At 45.2% G+C, this 20,602-nt stretch overlaps 1 protein-coding gene across 8 annotated transcripts in view; it reads left to right on the forward strand.

Annotated features, from left to right (window-relative positions):
* HECTD4 (HECT domain E3 ubiquitin protein ligase 4) overlaps positions 1-20,602 on the forward strand; it is a 4,298,785-nt gene that overhangs the window by 611,524 nt on the left and 3,666,659 nt on the right. For 7 of the 8 annotated variants that reach the window (XM_069619495.1, XM_069619492.1, XM_069619493.1 and 4 more), the window contains exons 16-17: positions 4,634-4,754; positions 20,392-20,520. In XM_069619495.1, the coding sequence (XP_069475596.1) occupies positions 4,634-4,754; positions 20,392-20,520 (250 nt within the window). The remainder of the gene's footprint in view (positions 1-4,633; positions 4,755-20,391; positions 20,521-20,602) is intronic. The other variant, XM_069619496.1, reaches the window with a different exon arrangement.

Genomic DNA, 20,602 nt, shown 5'->3' on the forward strand with positions numbered 1-20,602 from the left:
AGATAAGGTGGGGCACGCAGAGGACTCCGCTACTCCGAGAGCGCTCTGCCAATATTACAGAAAGGTCACATAAGTCCAAAACGTATCATCTGTGACGTGTTCTATACGGGTTACACAAATACATTTGATTGGTTAAGCTGAACAAGACATTATACAATGTGTAGTAGTGCTGCCGCTGGATTGGCTGCGGTTGAACTTGTTGCTTCTTGAGGCGTGTGGGGCAGCTGGGCTCATAGGGAGCGGCGGCGGATCACGACGTGTCCACACAGTTGTAATTCTAACTAAGCTAAACTTCACAATAATCGTAGGCATGCAAGATTTGGCACGATACACAAGTCCTCAACACATTGTCGTCTATAAATTCTAACAAGAGGTATGCAGGCTTGACCTGTACTCTAGTAGGGCAGATGAGTGGTGGTCCAGGTGCCTTATGCTTGTGTGACTATGGAGGTACATTTATCAAGCGCCTTGAAGATCAAACAAGGGTGTCGGGACTTGTTAGTACAAAGAAAATGTGTTTGCTCAGGATTAGTTATATGGGGGGCAATGGAGGGTGGCAGTGGGCTGGGGGTCGCACCACTGCTACATCAAAGAGGTGAGGGACCTGAGGTTCATACAGTCAGTAACTCTTGATGGTTGGGGTTGTTGTAGCAGGGGCAGGTTTGTGGAGACAAATGCTTTCCAAGGGCCAGGCTCCGACCCGGTCATAAACAGGGCAATGATCTCAGTGGAAGAGGAGAGATACAGTGTCCGCTTGCAACAATTTGCGCACAAGCTTCCGTGAGAACAGGACAGTCGCAGCGGAGACAGTGGGGAGGAGGTGGGGGTTGTTGGGCTGGCTGTGCGCGGCGCTGGACAGGGGAGAGATGCAGGCTTGCCGCTGAGTTTTATGCGCGGCCTAGTTAAAGAGGGATTTGTGGTGAATACAAAATGGAGTCCCTGGGGTCATGCGAGTGGCATTGAATGTGTGTCATTCAATGGCTACCTTGCACCCGTCATCGGGGCTCGGCCGAGGGTACGTTTCCAGCCATTGTAGGAGCATACCATACACGTTGCCTGGAATGTAGGGGAGCCAAACGACTCTTCCTCCGTTACATTAGTCCTGGCGAGGTTCTCAGAGAATCTGATGCCCAAGTAGTCCTACGTTGGCACCTGTTGCAGTGCGTTTCACTCAGTTTCCATTTTTAGAGTGGACCTCTTGGATAGCCTATGCCTGAATAACATGGACTTTGCTTGTCAGTGTTTAGCATTAGGTGTAAATCTTAGAATTTTCTGACAACAATGTCCAAGTTATGTTTTAGGCCCATAGGCGATTTAGCCAGGATTACTGCGCCATCCACGAAGAATAGCCCAGGAAATCTGTCGGGACCTAATTTAGGGCGGATCGAGGCAGGAGTCCGCAATTAATTTATATAGGCAGAAAAGCAGGGGTTCCTGCACGCAGCCCTGCTGTACCCGCCCTCTCGACTGCCATGATTTGGTTAACTCCCCACCCAGGCCCCATCTGAGGCCTTGTCAGTGTAGAGGGATTGTATATTGGCAAGTAGTTTCCCCAGGAATGCCCTTCTCTTGTGGGACCTTCCTCAAAATCCTGTGGGGGACACAGTCCAAGAGTGTGCAGAGGTCAAAAGAAATAGCATAAACCCGGACTGGACTAAGAAGAATAGATTTGGGCAAATCTGAATCCCTGGTCCACTGCGTTAACACCCTGCCGGAACCCGACCTGTAGGTGGTTAATGGCACCGCTCTCATCGCCCATGACTGCAAAAGGCTGAGTAGCACTTTGGCATATATCTTACCAGCAGCATCCAGTAGGGATATGTGTCTGTAATTCCATGGGATACTCCTGTCATCCTTCTTAAAAATGGGCACTATTTCCGCAATACACCAGGATGACGAAACGATGACAGTAGATAGAGCAGAATTATAAAAACACAGCACAGTAAAGGCACCCAACGGGCGTCTCATCTTTGAAGAGCGCAATAGCCATTTTGTCAAGCCTAGGGGCCTTTCCAGCTCCAAGTGCCTTGATAGCCTCCTCCACCTTCCTGTGGGGGATAAATGCAACTATGCCGAACCATCCTGGAATCACCTTGTTCGCTCTTATACATGTTGCGGAAGTGCTGATGCCAAGAATCAGAGGACATCTGGCATTTTATGGGTTCAGGGGCATTCAAATCCTTCCCACCAATCAGTTTCCAGAAGCCTGTTGAATCACCCGACCTGCAAGCAGACTGCAAGTCGTCCCACAGATTATTGGCAAATACAGACTTCTTTTCCTGGATAATAAATGTGTAGGGTGCCCTAAGAAATCTTAGTTGATGCTTGTCTATAGGGTTCACATTTTTAAGATATGCCAGCAAATTCTCCTTGGCTGTTCTCGATTCCCCATCGAACAAGCTCTTGGTCAACATACATGCTTGTAAATTGCGCGGTTTTAAATTTGTACAGTACAGCTTTGTAAATAGGGCATACAATACGGATTGCACAAAATTGACCTGGCCATTCTCCAGGTTTAGTTGCCGTTGTGGCCACAGTAGAGCAAGCTACTGGCATCTGGTGTGGATAATGTCCAACTACACAGAAGTACTGATGGGAAATTGTAGATGCAATAATTATGATGGGGACTAAAAGCTTGTAAATCGCCACAATTTTGTTTCTTGGGCCCGATTTTCAGAGAAAGGAGGTGGAAAAAGTATGACAAAAAAAATAGTACTGCTTCTGCTATTACTAGCCAGGTGACGCATTACAATTCCTTCCGTTGTCTAAAAAGCTTATGTTAGTGGGTCGATATTGGATCTAACCAAATGGGCCACATTAGAACTGGAAACGGAGGAGACTGGTACCGGATACCAGGGGTGCAAACACAGTTTTGGAATGGGGTTCATTTCTAAACAAACTGCAACTCCTCACTGGTTGAAAAAAAACCTGAGGATCCTCTACATCTTAAATATGAATTTGTAAGTTGATTGAGATGGGAACACTGTTAAATCTGTGTATTGGAAACCTTGCACGTGAATAACACCGGAAGAGGGACATGCGGATGAACGTTTGGTGTGCTGTGTGGAAACGAACACTTTTAAAATTTAATGTGCAAGAATCCATTACACGCCCATCTTGCTTCTCCAACTAGTTGATGCTTATAGAAATAAAGGCGAACCTTACACTTAGTGTATAGCACATACAGATAGGATCCGAGAATACACTAATAGCCAGAGGAGGAAAAGGCTATTGTGATATTCCCATGGCACATTTCCATCCGATGTGCGGGATATTCATGCTAACCTAACATATTTTGTAAGCACTACCAATTAAGAACCTCTCGTATCATGCCATTTATGTAACTCATGGAAAGTATTGTATTTTGAATGGTACTATTGTAAAATCACGGGCAAGCCAATTGTATTTGCCTAACCTACTCTTTAATATTGAGGTGTTTGAACAGTTGTATTAGACGGTACAACTTAATATCTAAATTCTGAAGTACACCTAAAAGCATACAATTCTTATAGAATAAATTACATCTCACTATAGTAAAGAGTTGTCAGGCTACTGCAGAGTTGTCATTGCAGCGAAGTAGAAGTCCAGATCCTGCCTAAATTGATGAAGGTAATTGATTAAATGTCATATATCACAGTTAATAGTGTGTATAAAGGTGCATACCCACAACCTGACACACATCTGTGTATACTATTAAACACAATAGGAAGGCATTATTTTGTTATTAAAGCCCTCCACTATCACACTGTTACCTTTAAATGGCAGCCTCTTGCTAGAGCACATTCCACCCATATTGGGAGTCTGACATTTAGTTCCGATATTGGTGTGTATGAACTGGACTTATTTAAAGCCCCTCTGTTTTTTTTAAATACATTTTTAGTTATGACTCTCACCTGATAATTAATTGAAAGTGGCCATTGGGATAACACTAGTATCCATGACAATCGATTACTGTTAGTTTTCCAGATCCACATTGTAGAATACCTTCCTATTTATTATTTGATGTGACCATGTGCTACATAATTCCAACACATAAATGGTGCACATTAGAATGTCCATTTTGTGTTTTCTATCCAAGACTCATTGATGGAGAATTATCTCTGAAGAAAATAACCTTTGGTGCACAAGAACCTTTGCAAACAATTTTTGTAGGTCATTTTTAACCATTCTGAAAGTGTTCATAAAATGTTGAAACATTGTGCAACTTAGTTGCTCCTAATTTTAGAACCTGCTAGAATGATCAAATTCACAGTTCATCTTTTGTCCAGGCGCGAGGAAATTGTGTATCATAGCAAGCCTGTATAGTCTTAATTCCAAACGAATGGACTTTGTTGTCAGTGGGCAAACATTCAAGTTGTAAGATACTAACCAGCCATAAAAGTCTCTTACCAACTCAATTCTATACATACACAGAGCCCACCATCTCTTACTCCCCAAGAACCAAATATCACTTGCAAATGGCTAGTGGCGAGTGCACATTTTGCACCCTGTTTTAGCTGTTCTTTACTAATACAGATTTATTTTCACTAATTTCTGAAGGGTGTTGGCTCCACAATTGGAAGTGTATTATTTCTGCTGTATGCATTACATCTTCAGTGCTTTTTTTTAATGCATTCTTTCTGTATCTTTAAAGGCTAAATGATGAACTTCTGCACTACATTCTAAAGATCGTTGTTCGTGAATCCCGTGTACTAATCACCAAGTGCCAAACAGTAGCTAAAGAAGATTTTCAAAGACTTCTATCAACTGTGCCTGTATGTAACGTATGATGTATGCACATTGTATTGTTTTTTTGTGTGTGGATGGAGAAATAGCTAGCTGCTTAATGGTGTTTTGCCGGTTATGTTGACGGAGTGATTTGGGCTAAAAGAGAACATAGTTGAGTCCCTTTGAAGTGACACTGTAAAAACTGATTTTGAGCTACAGCCCCTTTACGCCAATGAAATGTACAGAGATCCAGTGTATATACACATTCAGCTCAGGGTCTTTTATACAACAAACTAAGACAATTGTGTAACTTTTCTGTGGTGCATCTCCTTGAATATTTTAGTACAAGAAAACTCTCAATGCACACTGCTAAGATTAAATAGTGTTTAAAACTGCTGATGTGATTCATAATTTGCCTCCATCATGCCTCTCATTCCAGTATTTGCATTGATTGCATTTATCCTGATTCCTCTATTCTTTCCACTCTTAATGGATTCCAGTACATATTTCATGCTGGCCCTCCTTTTATCTGACCCGTTCACTGCATAGTTCCTACCTTACTTCTCTGCCGGTTAACCCTTTCTTCCCCGATTTCTACTGGTATCTGGAATGCTAGATCTGTTTGCAACTAATATCATTCTACCCTTAATCTGTTCAAACGACTCAACCTTCAATTCCTTTGTCTTACAGAAGCCTGGATCTCTTCTGCTAACACTGACTCTTTTCTATTACCTCTAACCTCTTTCACACCCTCCCTCCTTGTCATGGAGGGGGTTGCATGCATCCACTCTTATGCTTTTTGGTCCCGCCAGTCTCCGTCTCCTCTTTTTCCTACATTTGAATACCATCTCTCTTCTTTCTCTAAGCCTTTCCCTATTTCTTTTCTTATCTATTGTCCTCTCATCCTTTATTCCTGATTTTGATGCTCTCCTCTATTTTGCCCTCCGTCCCCCCGTTTTCATACTCAGCAACTTTAATCTACATCTTGATCTTAATCATTCAACTTCTGCTTTTCTTCCTCTTAGTGATTACTATCTCCTTTTCTCTCTTGATTGTCCCCCATCGCATACCTCAGGATCTTCCCTTGATCTCATATTCTCTTCATTTCCTTGCAACACCTTCGCTTCTTCACTTCCCATCTATTAATCGGATCATTTTTTCTTTCTTTACTTTCCTCATTACAACCCCCCTCTTGCGCCCCTCTTCAACATCCTTCCTACGCCGTGACCTTCACTTCTTTGATACTTCTTCCTTTGGCTCTTCTCTTACTGTGTCTCTTCCCTCTCCCCCTCCCTGTTTTCGCAACTTTCTGCTTATTCTGCACTCATTTCTTTTCCGTCTTCTCTTACTGCTACCTCGGACGAATCCTACCCTGCTTGTTCCTTTACTCCTTCACGTAAGCCACCTTGACTTTGCTTACTCCTTATCTTTATTGTCCTTCGCTCCTCTCTCTGGAAATATGAGTGCTATTGGAAAAAGATTCAATCATCCGTTGATCTGAAACTGCTTTCTTCTGCACATTTCCCTTATGATTCTCTTCTAGCTTCTAAAAAAGCAATATTTCTCTTTACTCCCCCATCTCCATCTCATCACTCTGTCTTTTTCAACTTCTTAATATTCTCTCTCCATGCCTGCCAGATTCTTCCCAGTCTTCTTTATCTAATGGTGACCTTGCTGACTATTTTACCACCAAGGTTTCTAATCTCCACACTTCCTTTGTCTCTCCACCCTCGTCTCCCCCTCCCTCATCCCTGACTTTTCCCTCCAACCCAATTTTCACTGCCTTCTCCCCCCTCACGGATGCTTATACCGTTCATTTCTTTTTTTTGGGCTCACCCCCCGCCTCCAACTAATCCTATCCCTCTACATTCATCCCTTTTGGTTTATTCCCAGATCCTCCCCTATGTTACTATACTACTTAACATCTGTCTCCTCCTCTGTTTTTCCTCTTTCAAACATGCTGCTGTAATCCCTATTCTCAAAAAACCTTCTGTCAATCCATCCCTTCCTTCTAATTTCCGCCCAATTTCTCTCCTTCCTTTCTTATCCAAGCTACTGGAGCAAATGTTCTGTTCTAAAATTTCTTATCTGTATCTTCTCCCCCTTGACCCCGCACTCCAATCCGGCTTTAGGCCAGGACACTCTACAGAAACTGTTCTCCTGCATGTTTGTGACTTTCTTCTTTCTGCAAGCCACAACAAGTTCTCCTGTATTCTGATTCTACTTGATCTTTCAGCATGTTTTGACACTGTGGATCACCCTACCTTACTTTCCTCTCTTCTCTGGATATTTCTGGTTCTCCTCTCACTTAGTGTAAATCCCATCTTTCTGGTTGTTCCTATTCTGTATCTTGGCCTGGCCACCTCTCACCTCCTCTTCCACTTTTATATGGCGTTCCCCAAGGTTCAGTTCTTGGCCCACTTTTTCACTCTACACTACCACTCTCTCCCTTCAATAATTCCTGTCATGTTTACACTGATGATTCCAAAGTCATTTTTTCCTTCTCAGAGTTCTGTGATACTCTTCACTCTCAGGTCTGTCTGCCTTTCTTCCATACAATCTTGGATTTGTTCGATTAACCCCTCTGAACAGTTATTTTCTTCCCTGTTTCCACTCCTTCTCTCTCATCCGGCCCCATCTCAACTCTCCCTTTCTTCCACTGCTTAGAATCTCTGCTTTCTCTTTGACTTTTCCCCTGCTTTCTCCTCTTATATTGCTCTTACTACAAGCAGCTGTCATTTCCGTCTCTTCAAGCTTTACTGCGCTCACCCCTTCCTTCCTTTTCACGCTTCTAAACTTCTTATTGCTGCTGTAATTGCTGCTCTAATTGTTTCATTATTGTTCTTTACTCTAGTTCGGACTACCTGAGGTTCTCTTACCCACCTTCGGTCCATTTATAGCTCTGCTATTCATCTTCTCGTCGGTCTCTCTTCCTGTGCGTCAAATTCCTCACTTTTTAAATTTTTTTTAATCCTCTTTATTTAACTTTTAAGGAACAACTTAATAACAGTTATATTTCAGGATAACAAATCCCTTCAATGCAACAAAATAATGGATAGGTAATCAGCATGAAACTTATAATAAAATCAAAAACAGATTGCATAAACAATAAGAATATCCACAGGCCTTTTAGAATGTTAAACAGAACTTTGATACAATATTGTCAAAGATACCAATAATACACAGACCAACACAAGAGGCACAACATAACACAACACTAACCCCCCCAAACCCCCTTTAGCCCCCTCCCCCCTCCACCCACTCTTAAGGAAATAAAACATAAGCAACCAATCTCCGGTCAAATATTAAACATAACATTAATTAAAAACACTCCATTGTTAATTATAAGCTTCATCTCTATGCAATTTACCAAATTTAATCTTCTCAAAATGCGAAAGGAGCTGCACATGTACTAGTCATTCTTCAACACGTGGCTTTTTCCTTGTTTTCCAGTAGCGCAAAATTTTTCTATTGGCCACCAGAAGAACTTTAGTGACCCAACACAAAGTCACACAATCCAAATGGCGAACACCATTTGGGGATTTCAAAAGTACATCCAAAGGTGTTCTTGGAAAAGCAATATTCCTCACTTATATCTGCTTCTATCTTACTATTTGTAGCTCGTCTTTTTCATTTCCTTTCCATCGTCTTCAAATTTCTTCATGGTCTCCCACTCCACACATTGCATCCCTAGTGTCCTTCTATTCCCCCCCTCGCACTCTTTGCTCCCAGTCTACCCATCGTCTTGCTGTTCCTAAGCCCCCCTATGCTGCTTCTTGCTTTTGCTCCTTTTCCCTTCTTTCATTCCATTGGAAATCTCGCCCTCTTTCCAGCTGCCCTTCTTCCACATATCACATATTTCGTATCCTCTTAAATGCTCACCTCTTATCTCCTCTCTCAGTTCCATTGTGTACCGTACCCTTTTTTTTTTGTTCTATCGTTTTGGCAAAAGCGCAGTATAAATTGAAACAAAAAATGAAAATGAGTGTGAAGTTGCAAAAATAAAAGGTACATTAAACAGAATATAAATTACATTTGACAAACTACTTCCTGTTTAAAAAAAAAAAAGATAGCCAGTATGTGGTCATAATCTGCACAGCCAGCCCTTAATAGCATATCCTCTGCACTGGCCTCCACTCACTCTACCAGATGTGTGCTGAACCCTATTTGTGTGCTCACTGCTTACGTTTTTTTTTTAAAGGAACTTGTGCCACCAGTACTCTATTTAGCTATATTTGCAATGCCTTTAGCTCATTGCATACATTGAAACCCCATCCTCCCTCTTTCGCTACCCCCTTTTCCGCCTTGTATAACTACATAGTGACCCATCTACTGTAATGGTCACATTGAAAGTCACCCATTCGATCATATCACTAAACTATAACTTTCTATCATAGACAAGTTCATGAAGACTCTTGGACTATGCGCTTCCAGACCTCCAATTCAAGAAAAGATACTTTCGACATAGGTGGCCTTTTAAAGTTGCATATTATGTATTGAGCTCCCAACATTAGAAACAGCAGAGCAATCTTGAAATATGTTACAATCCGAGCTGATTGTTTAAATGGTGGCAGCTAGAGAGAGGAAACGTTGAAACATGATTTTGCCCATTATAAGGTTATACCTTGGTACAGCCAGTGTTTGTTTCTTTTGAAACAATGATTTACTCACATGTCATTTAGTACAATGGAGAAAAGGTGGCAAAAACTTGATATATTTAATGCTGCAAGAGCCATCAAAGTGAAATGCTTACCCTCTAGCAGGTTAAGGTGTGACTCTTTGGAATACGTTCAACCTTTAGTTGCTGGATTAGATGGACAACTACTTTTAATGAACATGATCCTCAATCTGATGACTTATCGTATTACAACTGATAAGGCCTTTCATCAGTGGTGTGTACATGATGACAATTTAGATCACTCTGTTCAGAACAAAGTTTCAAAACCTACCAAGGAAGACAGGCTTCAAAACACAAATGTCACATTCCACCTATTACCTAGAATTCCTGGGTACCGAACATTGCCAAATGTTGATAATCTTAACAGCTGACCAGTCCCACATGTATCACTGATAGCAACTTCTTATTGAGATCCTGAAAACAATGTTAAAGGTCGTCTATGCCGAGTTATGTCCACAGTATTAAACAATCAAGATAATTATAGAAGGGCTGAAGTCCTCATCAGGCGAAACCAGTTTCTGGAAAATTGCAAGCTGAGAAACCTGCCATTCAAATGATTTGTTTTTTGTAGGTCTGCAAAAAACAAATTTGAATACCCTTTTAAAGTATTTCAGATTTTTGTGTTGGGCTGTGGTGGAAGTTTTGCTCATACAAGACCTTTGATTAGTCGTATTGCGTCGGCCAGAATTGGTCTTTCACTGCAGCCTCTCCACACTGCTACAACATTCATGGTTATTATCCACTGAAAAGCCACTTTGTCCTGTTCTCCTCTTTTTACATTTGAGCTGTCCATTTCTTTACCCTTCGTTAATCTTTTACTGTGTGTTTGGGTATAGGAAAGAATTGAACTGAGTATAAGTAACCGGAAACTACCCATACTATTTTACTTTGTTCTTTTTTAGTTGCGCTATTAGGTGTCACTTGCGACACCTATAAGCCAAAACTATTACATTGGACTACAGCTAGGAAAGAATGGCAAATGAGGAGGGACATAGGGAAATTACATATATTTTTACATGGAACCATACGAGGAGGGACACAGAGTCTGTAGTTATTGTAGGTATTGTTTGCCTGCCCTTGGCCATGCTAAACCCCAAGGCCATTTCGACCCATTCCTGCCTCTGCCCACCCAAATCACTTTTCATGAGAACTCTTTTAGCTCACTTTAATCGAGCGTTACCATCAGGCTTTGCATTCAAAGGGCTTGCCATTGTTTGTTCAAAGCAGTCTTCTGAGGGTTAATGACTTAATTGGAGTTATAAACCTGCTACTGGTGAAGCCTGCCTTCAGCCACTTGATGTATAAGTACTCTGCGTGCCCTTCACTCAAGTCCTGTTAAAAACGAGCATTGGCAAAGCCACTGAAGTACTGTTTAAAATGAGCATTGCCATTGGCAACTTTCTTTTTTTTGTAGTCAGGTTCTTATTATATCAAAGCAAGAATAATATACATAGATAACTTTTATTTTCACATTTTCCCACCCTATTTCCCCTTCCAGCCCCCTCCATGAAGACCATTTGGTTTATTAAATCACTTCTAAAAAGTGTACACATGGATTTAAAGCAGTTTCATGCTTCACTGCTTTTTAGAAATTGAACTATTCCTCGTACCCCTTGTTCATAGGAAAAGGCCTTTGGGCCATCAAATAAGTCATATTTGCACCTCGCTGTGCTAGGTCACACCTCATGAGTTTGCAATGTTAAGCAGGATTTGCTGAATGCTTGTCATATAGGGTTGCTCTAATAGTAGGTCAGCTTTATATTTGCTACCCAGACTAAAAGCTAGGAATGGTAATATTCCTGTCACACAAGTCGCCTCTGTTGGATTAGAACTTCCTGACAAGGTCGTATGAAGTAACAGGCACCAGAGAAAAGTTGTAAGCAATAGTTTCTGAACCACTGACCAGGGACAAATCCTCAAACGGTCGGTTTTAACACCGAAAGCCAAGTCTCCAATCTTGAAATCACCCATATATATCTTGTGGAAAAACATGGTTCCTGATCGCTTTCATCCTCAATCATGGCATCCCCTGGGGTTCCAATCAACGCCTAAGTCTTACACCCTCGAGTGCATCCACAGGCATGGGCATGGGTAACTCAGCAGTTAAAGGTGATGAATCTTATGTCATCACTCCTTTCCGTGAGATAGTCTCTCCCTATGTGGTCATGGGATGGCAGCCGCTACCTGATCCTGACGTGAGGGTAGCTATATGAGGGAGCACCACCTGGGGGGAGGTAACCCTTGGGGAAATGACTTGACCTCGTTGGGGAAACTCACATGCCCTCCATTCCCTTCTAGGGATGTTTCCTCCATTCCACATGCCTTAATGGCATATTGTAGCACCCTCCCTCAAACTCTTGCTAGATCTACTTTTTGTACCCCTTAATATCCCCAAAGAACCGTATGCAAAAAACTGGGATGACTATGCGGCAGAGAGCAGTAATGATCATCCAAGAAACAGTCTTGTAACAACTTAGATGAGAAAGAGCAATGGAACAATAAAGATGATGAAGACTGGTAAACCAGCACAACAGTCTAGTCGCTGGAGAGTATGTAGTAATGCCAGGAAGTTTAAACCAACGTCCGCTACAGCAAACTCAGTACTGCACCACGACCTGTGTAGACTCCAAGGACCACGCTAAGAGGAACTACACTGTGGGAAAGCCCAAGTGTGGGAGAGAGAAACCCATGTGCGGACATTTTGCGGCTCAAGAACAGACCGCAACGGGTTGAGCGCACAGAAGAAAGGGACACCGCAAGAACGCAGCGGTTAACCGGACACATGCCGAGCCAGCAAGCTGAAGAGTCCCAGGGTGAAGGACCGCAAGAAGCAACTAGCAAGCCCCAGGAAGATAGATGGGTTACCGGCTTGCCGGCAGGCGTATGCTGCTCCATTGGGATAACGCTGAGTAAAGGGAACCGAAGCAGGGGAACGCAAAGAGCATCCGGTAAGCCCAGAGAAACTAGACGAGTTAACTGGTTGCCTAACCGAGTGCCGCCTCATGAGAAATGAGCTAGAGATGCAAAGGGGCGGGGGGAGGGGGCTAATGGACAAGTTAATGAATTTGTGACCCAAACACCAAATGGGTTATTGAACCCATACCTCAAGGGAGCAAAGCCTGAGAAAGGCCAGGGGATGAGAGGTACGCCCCTTAGCCTTGTGAACTTTGTGAAAGCAAGGAAGCAAAGCATAAGGAAGGCCAGGGGACCAGGGATGCCCCCCCTATCCTTGTGAACGTGGTGAAAGCCTGAGAAGCCATAGGAAGATCCCTACCCGCTGGTAATGTGAACTGTACAATCCTAGTTGAGAGACATTCTACCAAGAGTGGATAAACCAGAGGTGGGCTAATGTAATTTCATGGTTTAAAGGAAAAGGCATAGCATAAAGTTCTTGCAGGAGAGTATACCAGGTGAAGCTGAAGTGTGTGAACTGTTATAAAAATGCAAGAAGAGCCTGACAGGGGAAGATACCCGGTCCGGGACCCACATCTGTGTGTACAAGTTATACATCCGGACCATAGACTCTCAAGGAAGGTCTGTGCCCTTGAAAGTGTGAACTGTTATAAATCTGGAAAGGAGAATCTCTAGGAAGACACCTGCCCTTGAGATTGTGAACTCTTGTAAATATGTACAAATAAACTGATAGGGGAAGATACCCGATGGCCTGCGAGTCTGGGACCCATATCAACATTGTGTTAAAGTAAAAGGAGAATCCCAGGGAAGATGCATGCCCTTAGGATTTGAACCATATTGCAGGTGAAGAGAAACCTTAGGGGGGAGCGAATTCCCTGCATACTATGAACGCACTAAGAGGAAGGAGTGATCCTCTTGGGTTATGAGGAACTTACTATTTTCTTTATTGAACTTTATCTAATAGTACAAGGAATCTGAAGAAGGGAGCCATTCTCTGCAACTATGAACATTGTCCTTTTCGTCCAATGAGTCAGAGTTGCGTTTGAGTCTGTTTTTTCTTGTGATTCGATGATGAGGAGGAAGGATGAGACTTGCAACGGGGGTGCAATCGATTTTTTTGATTTTTTTTTTAACTCTTTATTGATATTTTGTCCTAACAATTCCAAAACTTCCCACTTACCCCCCTAACACCCGAAGTCAGTCCCCATACCAATTAACAAACTTTAATCGAACAATTCAACAAATGCCTACTCCCGCCCACTCCCCTCCGTTGCCCCCCCTCCCCCACATCCAGGTATCCCATCTGAATCCTTCTTTCTCCATTGGTCACAGCACACAGATCTTCAGTGTCTATTGTTTGTTGAGAATTGGGCAGGTCCTCCTTCAGTTCAAACCCCAACGCCCCCCCCCCCCCGCCCTTCCTGTAACCCCCTCAAATTCCCCCTCCTACACAGGCTTCTTCACGGTGGACGTAAGTCATTGTCCTTTGACAGATCATTTAGCAGTTGGGACTAATGAATCGTTACCTCCTCCCTGCCCTCCTCCGCATCCACATTCTGCAACACCGTTAATCCCGCTGAACTCCATCTCCGCACATCCTTTCACCATAAGTTGATTGTTGGGCCCTGTGGCGATTTCCACGCTATCGTCATTCGGCGCTTAGCCAATATGAGCAAAATTCAGCCCATTCTGTTCCGTCTCTTGTTTCGTTTCCCCCCTGGCAGCTTCCCCCACAGACAGATCTCCGGGAACCTTTTCAAACTGGTCCCCAGCACCTCATTCACTCCTTTAAGAACCATGTCTCAGTACTCCACTATTGCTCCACACTCCCATACCATATGCCAGAACCATGCCCGTTCCAAACCACATCTAGGACATTCGTCCGACTGATCCCCATTCATTGCCCGGAGTGCCACCGGGGTAATATATACCCTGTGCAGAATATTAAATTGGACCAGCTGGAAGCAGGCGTTCCTTGATGTCTTCCAGACCAAGTCCCAGATCTGCTCCCATTCTTTACCTGATATAGAGCAGCCCATGTCCACCTCCCACTTTTCCTTGGCCTTCAGCTCCCCCTCTGCAGTCCCCTCCCCAAGGGCCTTATAGATTTGCAAGATGTGTGCCATACCCCCCATCTGATCAAGTAATACTCATAGAACCGGACATGGCTCCGGCTCTTCAGGAATTCCTTCCCATAACTCTGCCATCCTACGAACCACAGCCCCATATGCCAGAAAAAAAACCTGCGGCAGGTCAAACTGATCACACCATTCCTTCAGGTAAGGAGCTTCCGGACTTCAAAGAGGTCACCCACCTTTTCACATCCCTTCAACTCTGTATCCCCACCCTCCTGATCGCCTGACGGAGTTTCTGATCGGCACCTCATGGGAGGCTGCTCTCATAGCGTCCCCTCACCCCTCTGCCCTCTACATACTTCCTCCATGTCTCCCTCACCGCCTCAGACTGCCGATCTCCTTGTATCACCTAATGGAAGCCATAGGAGTTCCACTGGTCCACGATCTGGCTGCAAGGGCCCTACCAATACCTTAAGGGACTCCCCCTCCAATTAATAATAATAATAATAATAATTAGGCTTTTATATAGCGCTACGAACCCTCAGGTATCTGAGCGCTGCTTATTATTACCCACGGTGTGTGGTGCTCATTTATCGACCTCGGAAGGATGAAAGGCTGAGTTTGGCCCTGCCGGGATTCGAACCTGCGTTAACAGGCTCTGCACGGGTGTCAAAGCGAGCGCTCTACTCGCAGTGCCACTTGACCGGCACCAGTACCGACTGCAGTTGCGCCGCCACAAAGTACTTTTCATAATTCGGGAGGCCCAGTCCCCCTTTCTTTCTTTCTTTCTAGCTCTCTGCAGAATTTGTAAGGAAACCTTTCTCCTCCCCACGCCCCACAGTAGCTCCCTAATCTTGACATCGAACATTTTAAAGAACACTTTCTTTGCTACATATGGTATATTAGTGAAGAAGTAGAGCAACTGCGGCAGGGTCACCATTTTACATAACGCCACTCTACCCATCAATGAGAGGGGTGACACCTTCCAGATTGGATGGAGTCCCCTATTTTGGATAATGCCCTCCCTGTATTATGCACAAATGAATCCACCACATCATGAAACGCCGCACCCCCCAAGTACCGAAATTACTCCTCCCATTTTATCCCCAGCTCTGGTAATTCCTCCAACGGGTGTTCCTGTTGCCCCCCTAACGGAAACAAAACCGATTTCTCCTGATTTATGCGGAAACCCGACATATACCTAAACTTCCACAATACTTCCAAAAGGTCTGGGAGATACGTCTTGGGGTCTACCACATACAATAACAAATCGTCCGCATAGAGGGAAACTATCTCTTTGTCCTCCCACCTCGATTCCAGCCTCCATCATTTCCTGTCGCAGGAATGCCGCCAACGGTTCTAAGGCTAACGCAAACAAAATCGGGAAAGCCGCGCACCTCTGCCTTGTCCCCCTTCCCAACTCCCATGTCCCCGACACCCAATTATTAGTCCTACCCATCACTAGTGGTTTAGTATACAGTAAAGCCAACCACCTGCAGCTGTTCTCCCTAAACCCGAATTCCCGCAGCACCCTGAACAACCACTTCCATTCCAGGGAATCGAACGCCTTCATGGCGTCAAATGAAGCGATCGCCATGTCGTGCCTTTGTGACTTCACCATATCCATCACATGATGCTGCCGGGAGATATTACCCGATGTACTCTTGCCCCCAATAAACGCACATTGATCCGGGTGTATCAAACTCGGCTCAACCGTCACCAGCCTAGCAGCTAGGATCTTCCCTAGGATTTTCCCATCTACATTTAATAAGGAGATGGGCCGATATGCTGCGCAGTCCTTCGGATCCTTCCCCTCTTTTAGGATCGCCTTAATCACTGCTTCCCTCATTGATTCTGGGAGGCAACCTCCCTGGAATGCCTCCTCATAAACCTTCTGGAGTTGCGAGTCCAGGAGGTCCGCAAACATTGCATACAACTCTACCGGAAGTCTGTCACTACCCGGCGCTGCACCTCTCTTCATAGTGTGGATCGCCCAATGGATGTCCCCCTCCTCTATAGGGACTCTAGTTCCTACCGGCGGTCCTCACCCAGCTTCGGCAACTGCAGCACATCCATGAGGTCCTCCACATCTACATATCGCCCCTCACTCGTATAAAATTCCTTATATGTTACAAAGGCCTCGTTAATCTCCTTTTGGATCCCGACCATCACCCCCGTACTTGACCTTAGCTTGGTTATTACCCGCCTCAGACTTTCACTGCTAATTACCCAGGCCAGCAGTTAACCCGCCTTGTCCCCTTCCCCATGGAGGCTGTCATCCCGCCTATTGCTATCAAAGTGTGATAGTTCTGTCAGAGTCCTATGATGGACTTCCAACGCCCGCGCCAAGGCCTCTCCCACCTCCGCGCCCCCTGCCGCCTCTTTATCCAGTTCCGCCACCTGAACCTCCGTACGTTGTAGCATGTCTAGAAGACATTTATGCATCCCTGCTGTCATGGCCAACCACTCACCCCTCATAGTCGCTTTGAAGGCCTCCTATAGCACTCCCCTAGTTTCCATCGAGCCGTCGTTCAACTCAAAGTACAACCTAATCCCCTCCCTAAGTTCCGCCACAAAAGCCCTGTCTTGCAACAACTCCCTCTTCATCCGCCATAACCGCCACAGGGGATTCTCACTGGGCCAAAACAACGTTGCCACCAAGGGGGAATGGTCTGACAGGGTGCGCCCTAAATACATCGTCTCCCCGAAATACTGACAGTGCTCCCTTCCCGTTACAATATAATCCAAACGAGAGTACGAGCCGTGCACACTCGAATGATAGGAGTAACCCCTTTCCTCCCCATGTTTCTCCCTCCACATCTCCACCAGATCAAGTTCCCGCATTATCTCCTGTAGTGACCCCGCCATGTATTTCTTAGGCACCCCTCTACTCCCCAACCCATCCAACTGCTCATCCAAGTGACAATTAAAATCTCCCCCCCATATTATCATTTCCCCTCTATAATCCCCCATCATGCGAAGCACTGAGGGGAAGTACTCCTTATCATCCACGTTTGGCGCGTATGAGTTAACCAAACAGTTCGACTTACTTTCCCATAAACAATGTGCGAGGACCGCTCTACCAACCCCATCCTTTGCCACCGCCTTCAATGGCGTCCCCTGGCCTGGGTTGAGTACGTCGTGCCACTTACCTGCCTTCCCCATATCTTCCCCAACTTCCCCAGCACCTCTGCATTCGCATGTGTCTCCTGTAACAAGGCCAATTGTATCTCCTGCCTCTTAAGAAACTCCCCCACCCTCCTCCTCTTCTGGTAGTTCCCCAGCTCCCGGACATTCCATGTCCAGATTTTCAGACTTCCTAGCTTACCCATCTGATATATTGGAACCGTCTCTCAAGTTAGCCCTTCTCCTTCTCAACCTCCCCATCATCTATACACACCTCCATCTCCGCATCCCCACTCCTCCTTTTACTGCTGTGCCAGACCTCACTCCCCCTCGTGGTATCCATCTCCCCCCCCTTGCACCTGACCCCAACTTGGCGCTTTCACCTTCGACCCTCCCCCATCCAGCCTCCCATTCCCCTCCCCCGTCCACTCCCCCACGTCTTCTCCCCATGATGCCCCCCCACTACCATAGGGAGACCCACCCCCCCTGAACTGCAATCCCCCTCTCAGTCCTCCTCCATGACTGTAGACCCACTGACCTACTCAGCCCCCCTTCCTCCCCTCCCATAGGGTCGGAAGTCAATAGCGTTGCTTAGATCACGGGGCTCCGCCATCTACCCCATGCAGCCCCACCGACTTCTCCCCCCCTTTTTTTCCCCTTTACCCTCACTCCCAAAAAAACAATTCCTGCAGTGCCATCCCTCACTTATTTCCCGCTGGGCATTACCCCGATTCTTCCGCAGCCCGGCCCGCCCTCTCCTTAAGGTCCTCCGAAAGAGGGTCTGCTTTGTGACCTTGTATCCAACCAGTCCCATACCTCTCTCGGGCACGTGAAGAACCATGAAACCCCCCCGCCCGGCAACACCTTCAACTTCGCTGGAAAAAACATCATGTATTTAAAATTGAGTTCCCTTAGACGGCTTCTCACCGCGTCATAGGACCTCCTCTGGCGTTGCACTTCCAGCGTAAAGTCTGGAAAAATCCTCAGCTTTGCGTTGCCAATCTCATAATGGCCCTCCCTGCTTGCATCCTGTAGAATGGCATCCCAGTCCCGAAAGTTCATAATTTTATCCACCAGCACTCTCGGCGGGGCACCCGGCGGCGGAGGCCTCCCCAGGACCCTATGAGCCCTTTCCACAGTGAAGAGGTTGGATAAGCCCTTAATCCCCAAAACCTTTAGGATCAGATTTTCCACAATGAGCTCTGCACTAGGGCCCTCCTCTCTCTCCGGGACACCAACCAGACGGATTTTACAGTGCCTGGAGCGCCCCTCTGCGTTCTTAGCTCTAGCTCGGTGTTCGGGTTGCCCCCACCAGGCCCGCCACCTGATTCTTTAGCTTCTGGACATCTTCTACCATACTGACCCTCTGCTCCACCTCTGTGACCCTCTCGCAGACTTTACGGAGGTCCGCCCTCACCAGGGAGACATACACTCCTACCTCTTTGATGCTCTCCTGGAGGTTTTTTTTTGGAGACCTGTATCGCCTCCATTATCGAATCCAGGTTCACGGAACCGCTTTCCTCTCCTGGGGGCCTCTCCTGTCGATCTGAACCCTCCTGTCTTTGGGCTCTGTCCGTTGCCTCCGTATATTTTTCAATCCACTGCTGATTCTTGCCCATAGTGGACCAGTCTTGATATCTCGCCCCCAGGCTTGGACTCTACGACTGTCCTCCACCAGCGTCCCAGTGCCCAAAATCACCTATCTCGCCTGTATCCTCCAACAGGGCCCCTCCTCTTCACAGCTGGGGGCTCCCCACCGGCGTCTGCGGGCTCTGAGCACCAGACCTACTCCTCTTTCAAGGATCTGTGCCCCCTAGCGCTGCTTCTGCTCAGCACAATCACCAGTTCCAGAGGATTTTTTGATTTCTTATGGTGACATCCCTCATGAAGTTTCTTGGCAGTCAACCCCTTGATGTCATCGTACGATCTTGGAAGCGATTTTGCCAGGGACTTAAACAGCGGTCTGCTGAGCGCCAGTTTGGCCAAATGTCCTTCACTGCCTTCGGGTTCATTAGCAAGCAAGAACCTCATTGCTCCTTGTCACCAAGACACCACACACAGATAGTGTGCCTGTCCGTTAGGGACATTTTGAAGTTGCAGTCCTTGCAGCGTATAAACCTGGACAACTTAGGCCTGACCTACTGATGCAATATTGAATACTAGAATCCAGCGTGTTCCGAATAGCATGCTGAGGGCGCGGTAAAAAGTAACTGAGTTGTGGGGGCATAGTGCATCCTTTTGACACACGACATCACGTCCGATCGAGGAATGGCACAGCCGTATACAAGGGAGTCATTAACAACGATATCGAGCAGTACTATGCCCCCTATCGAAAACCTTTCGAAGCAGCTGCCTCTGTATAGCTATCAAGATGAGGAATCTGTGGGAGAAGAATCCATAGAAAGAACATTACTAATAAGTAATTTATCCTTTTAGCACACTATTGTATGCACTTGTATAATTATGAGACTCTTTCCTTTTCACTGCTTTGCATAAAAGTATTAAACGTGTATATAATAAAGGAAACCATTTCTTCACCTTATCTTATTCTTCCAGTTCATGTTAAAAAGAAATATCTGCAAAAATAGATTGTGTCTGCAGTTGCAAGACCAAAATGTATGCCATTATGCGTAGCTTAATTGCATATGTAGAGGATTTGTGGGAAATATTTAAAAACACTGTACATTGTTTGATAATGAGTTGGTGTTGAGCAATGGGGAGTGAAATTGCATGCATATCTGTGATGACCGGTAATTGTTTGCTGTATTCAACATAACTCTATGGTTATTTTAGTTGTATTTATTATGGTTTTAAACTTGCATCAAGCCAAGGATTTCCATGCAGTGCTTTAAGATAGTTAAGATACTCTAATTGTACCCATTTACATTAAAGGTTGCGTCCCCCTGCTTGCGATATTTGATGGCAGTACAGAACCACCTTCTGAGTAATACTATTTTGATTAAACCTGATGAACATGATGACAGTGACAGCTCCCTCCAGGGGGAGACATTGAAGGTACAGGTAAACACCAGATTTTATTCTGATAATATTGTCTACATTGTGTTGTGTTGCACTGCCAATGCGATACAGTTTGTTAGAGTCT

The sequence above is a fragment of the Ambystoma mexicanum genome, chromosome 10 (genome assembly GCF_040938575.1).
Source record: "Ambystoma mexicanum isolate Mex_15411 chromosome 10, UKY_AmexF1_1, whole genome shotgun sequence".
Taxonomy (NCBI): Eukaryota; Metazoa; Chordata; class Amphibia; order Caudata; family Ambystomatidae; genus Ambystoma; species Ambystoma mexicanum.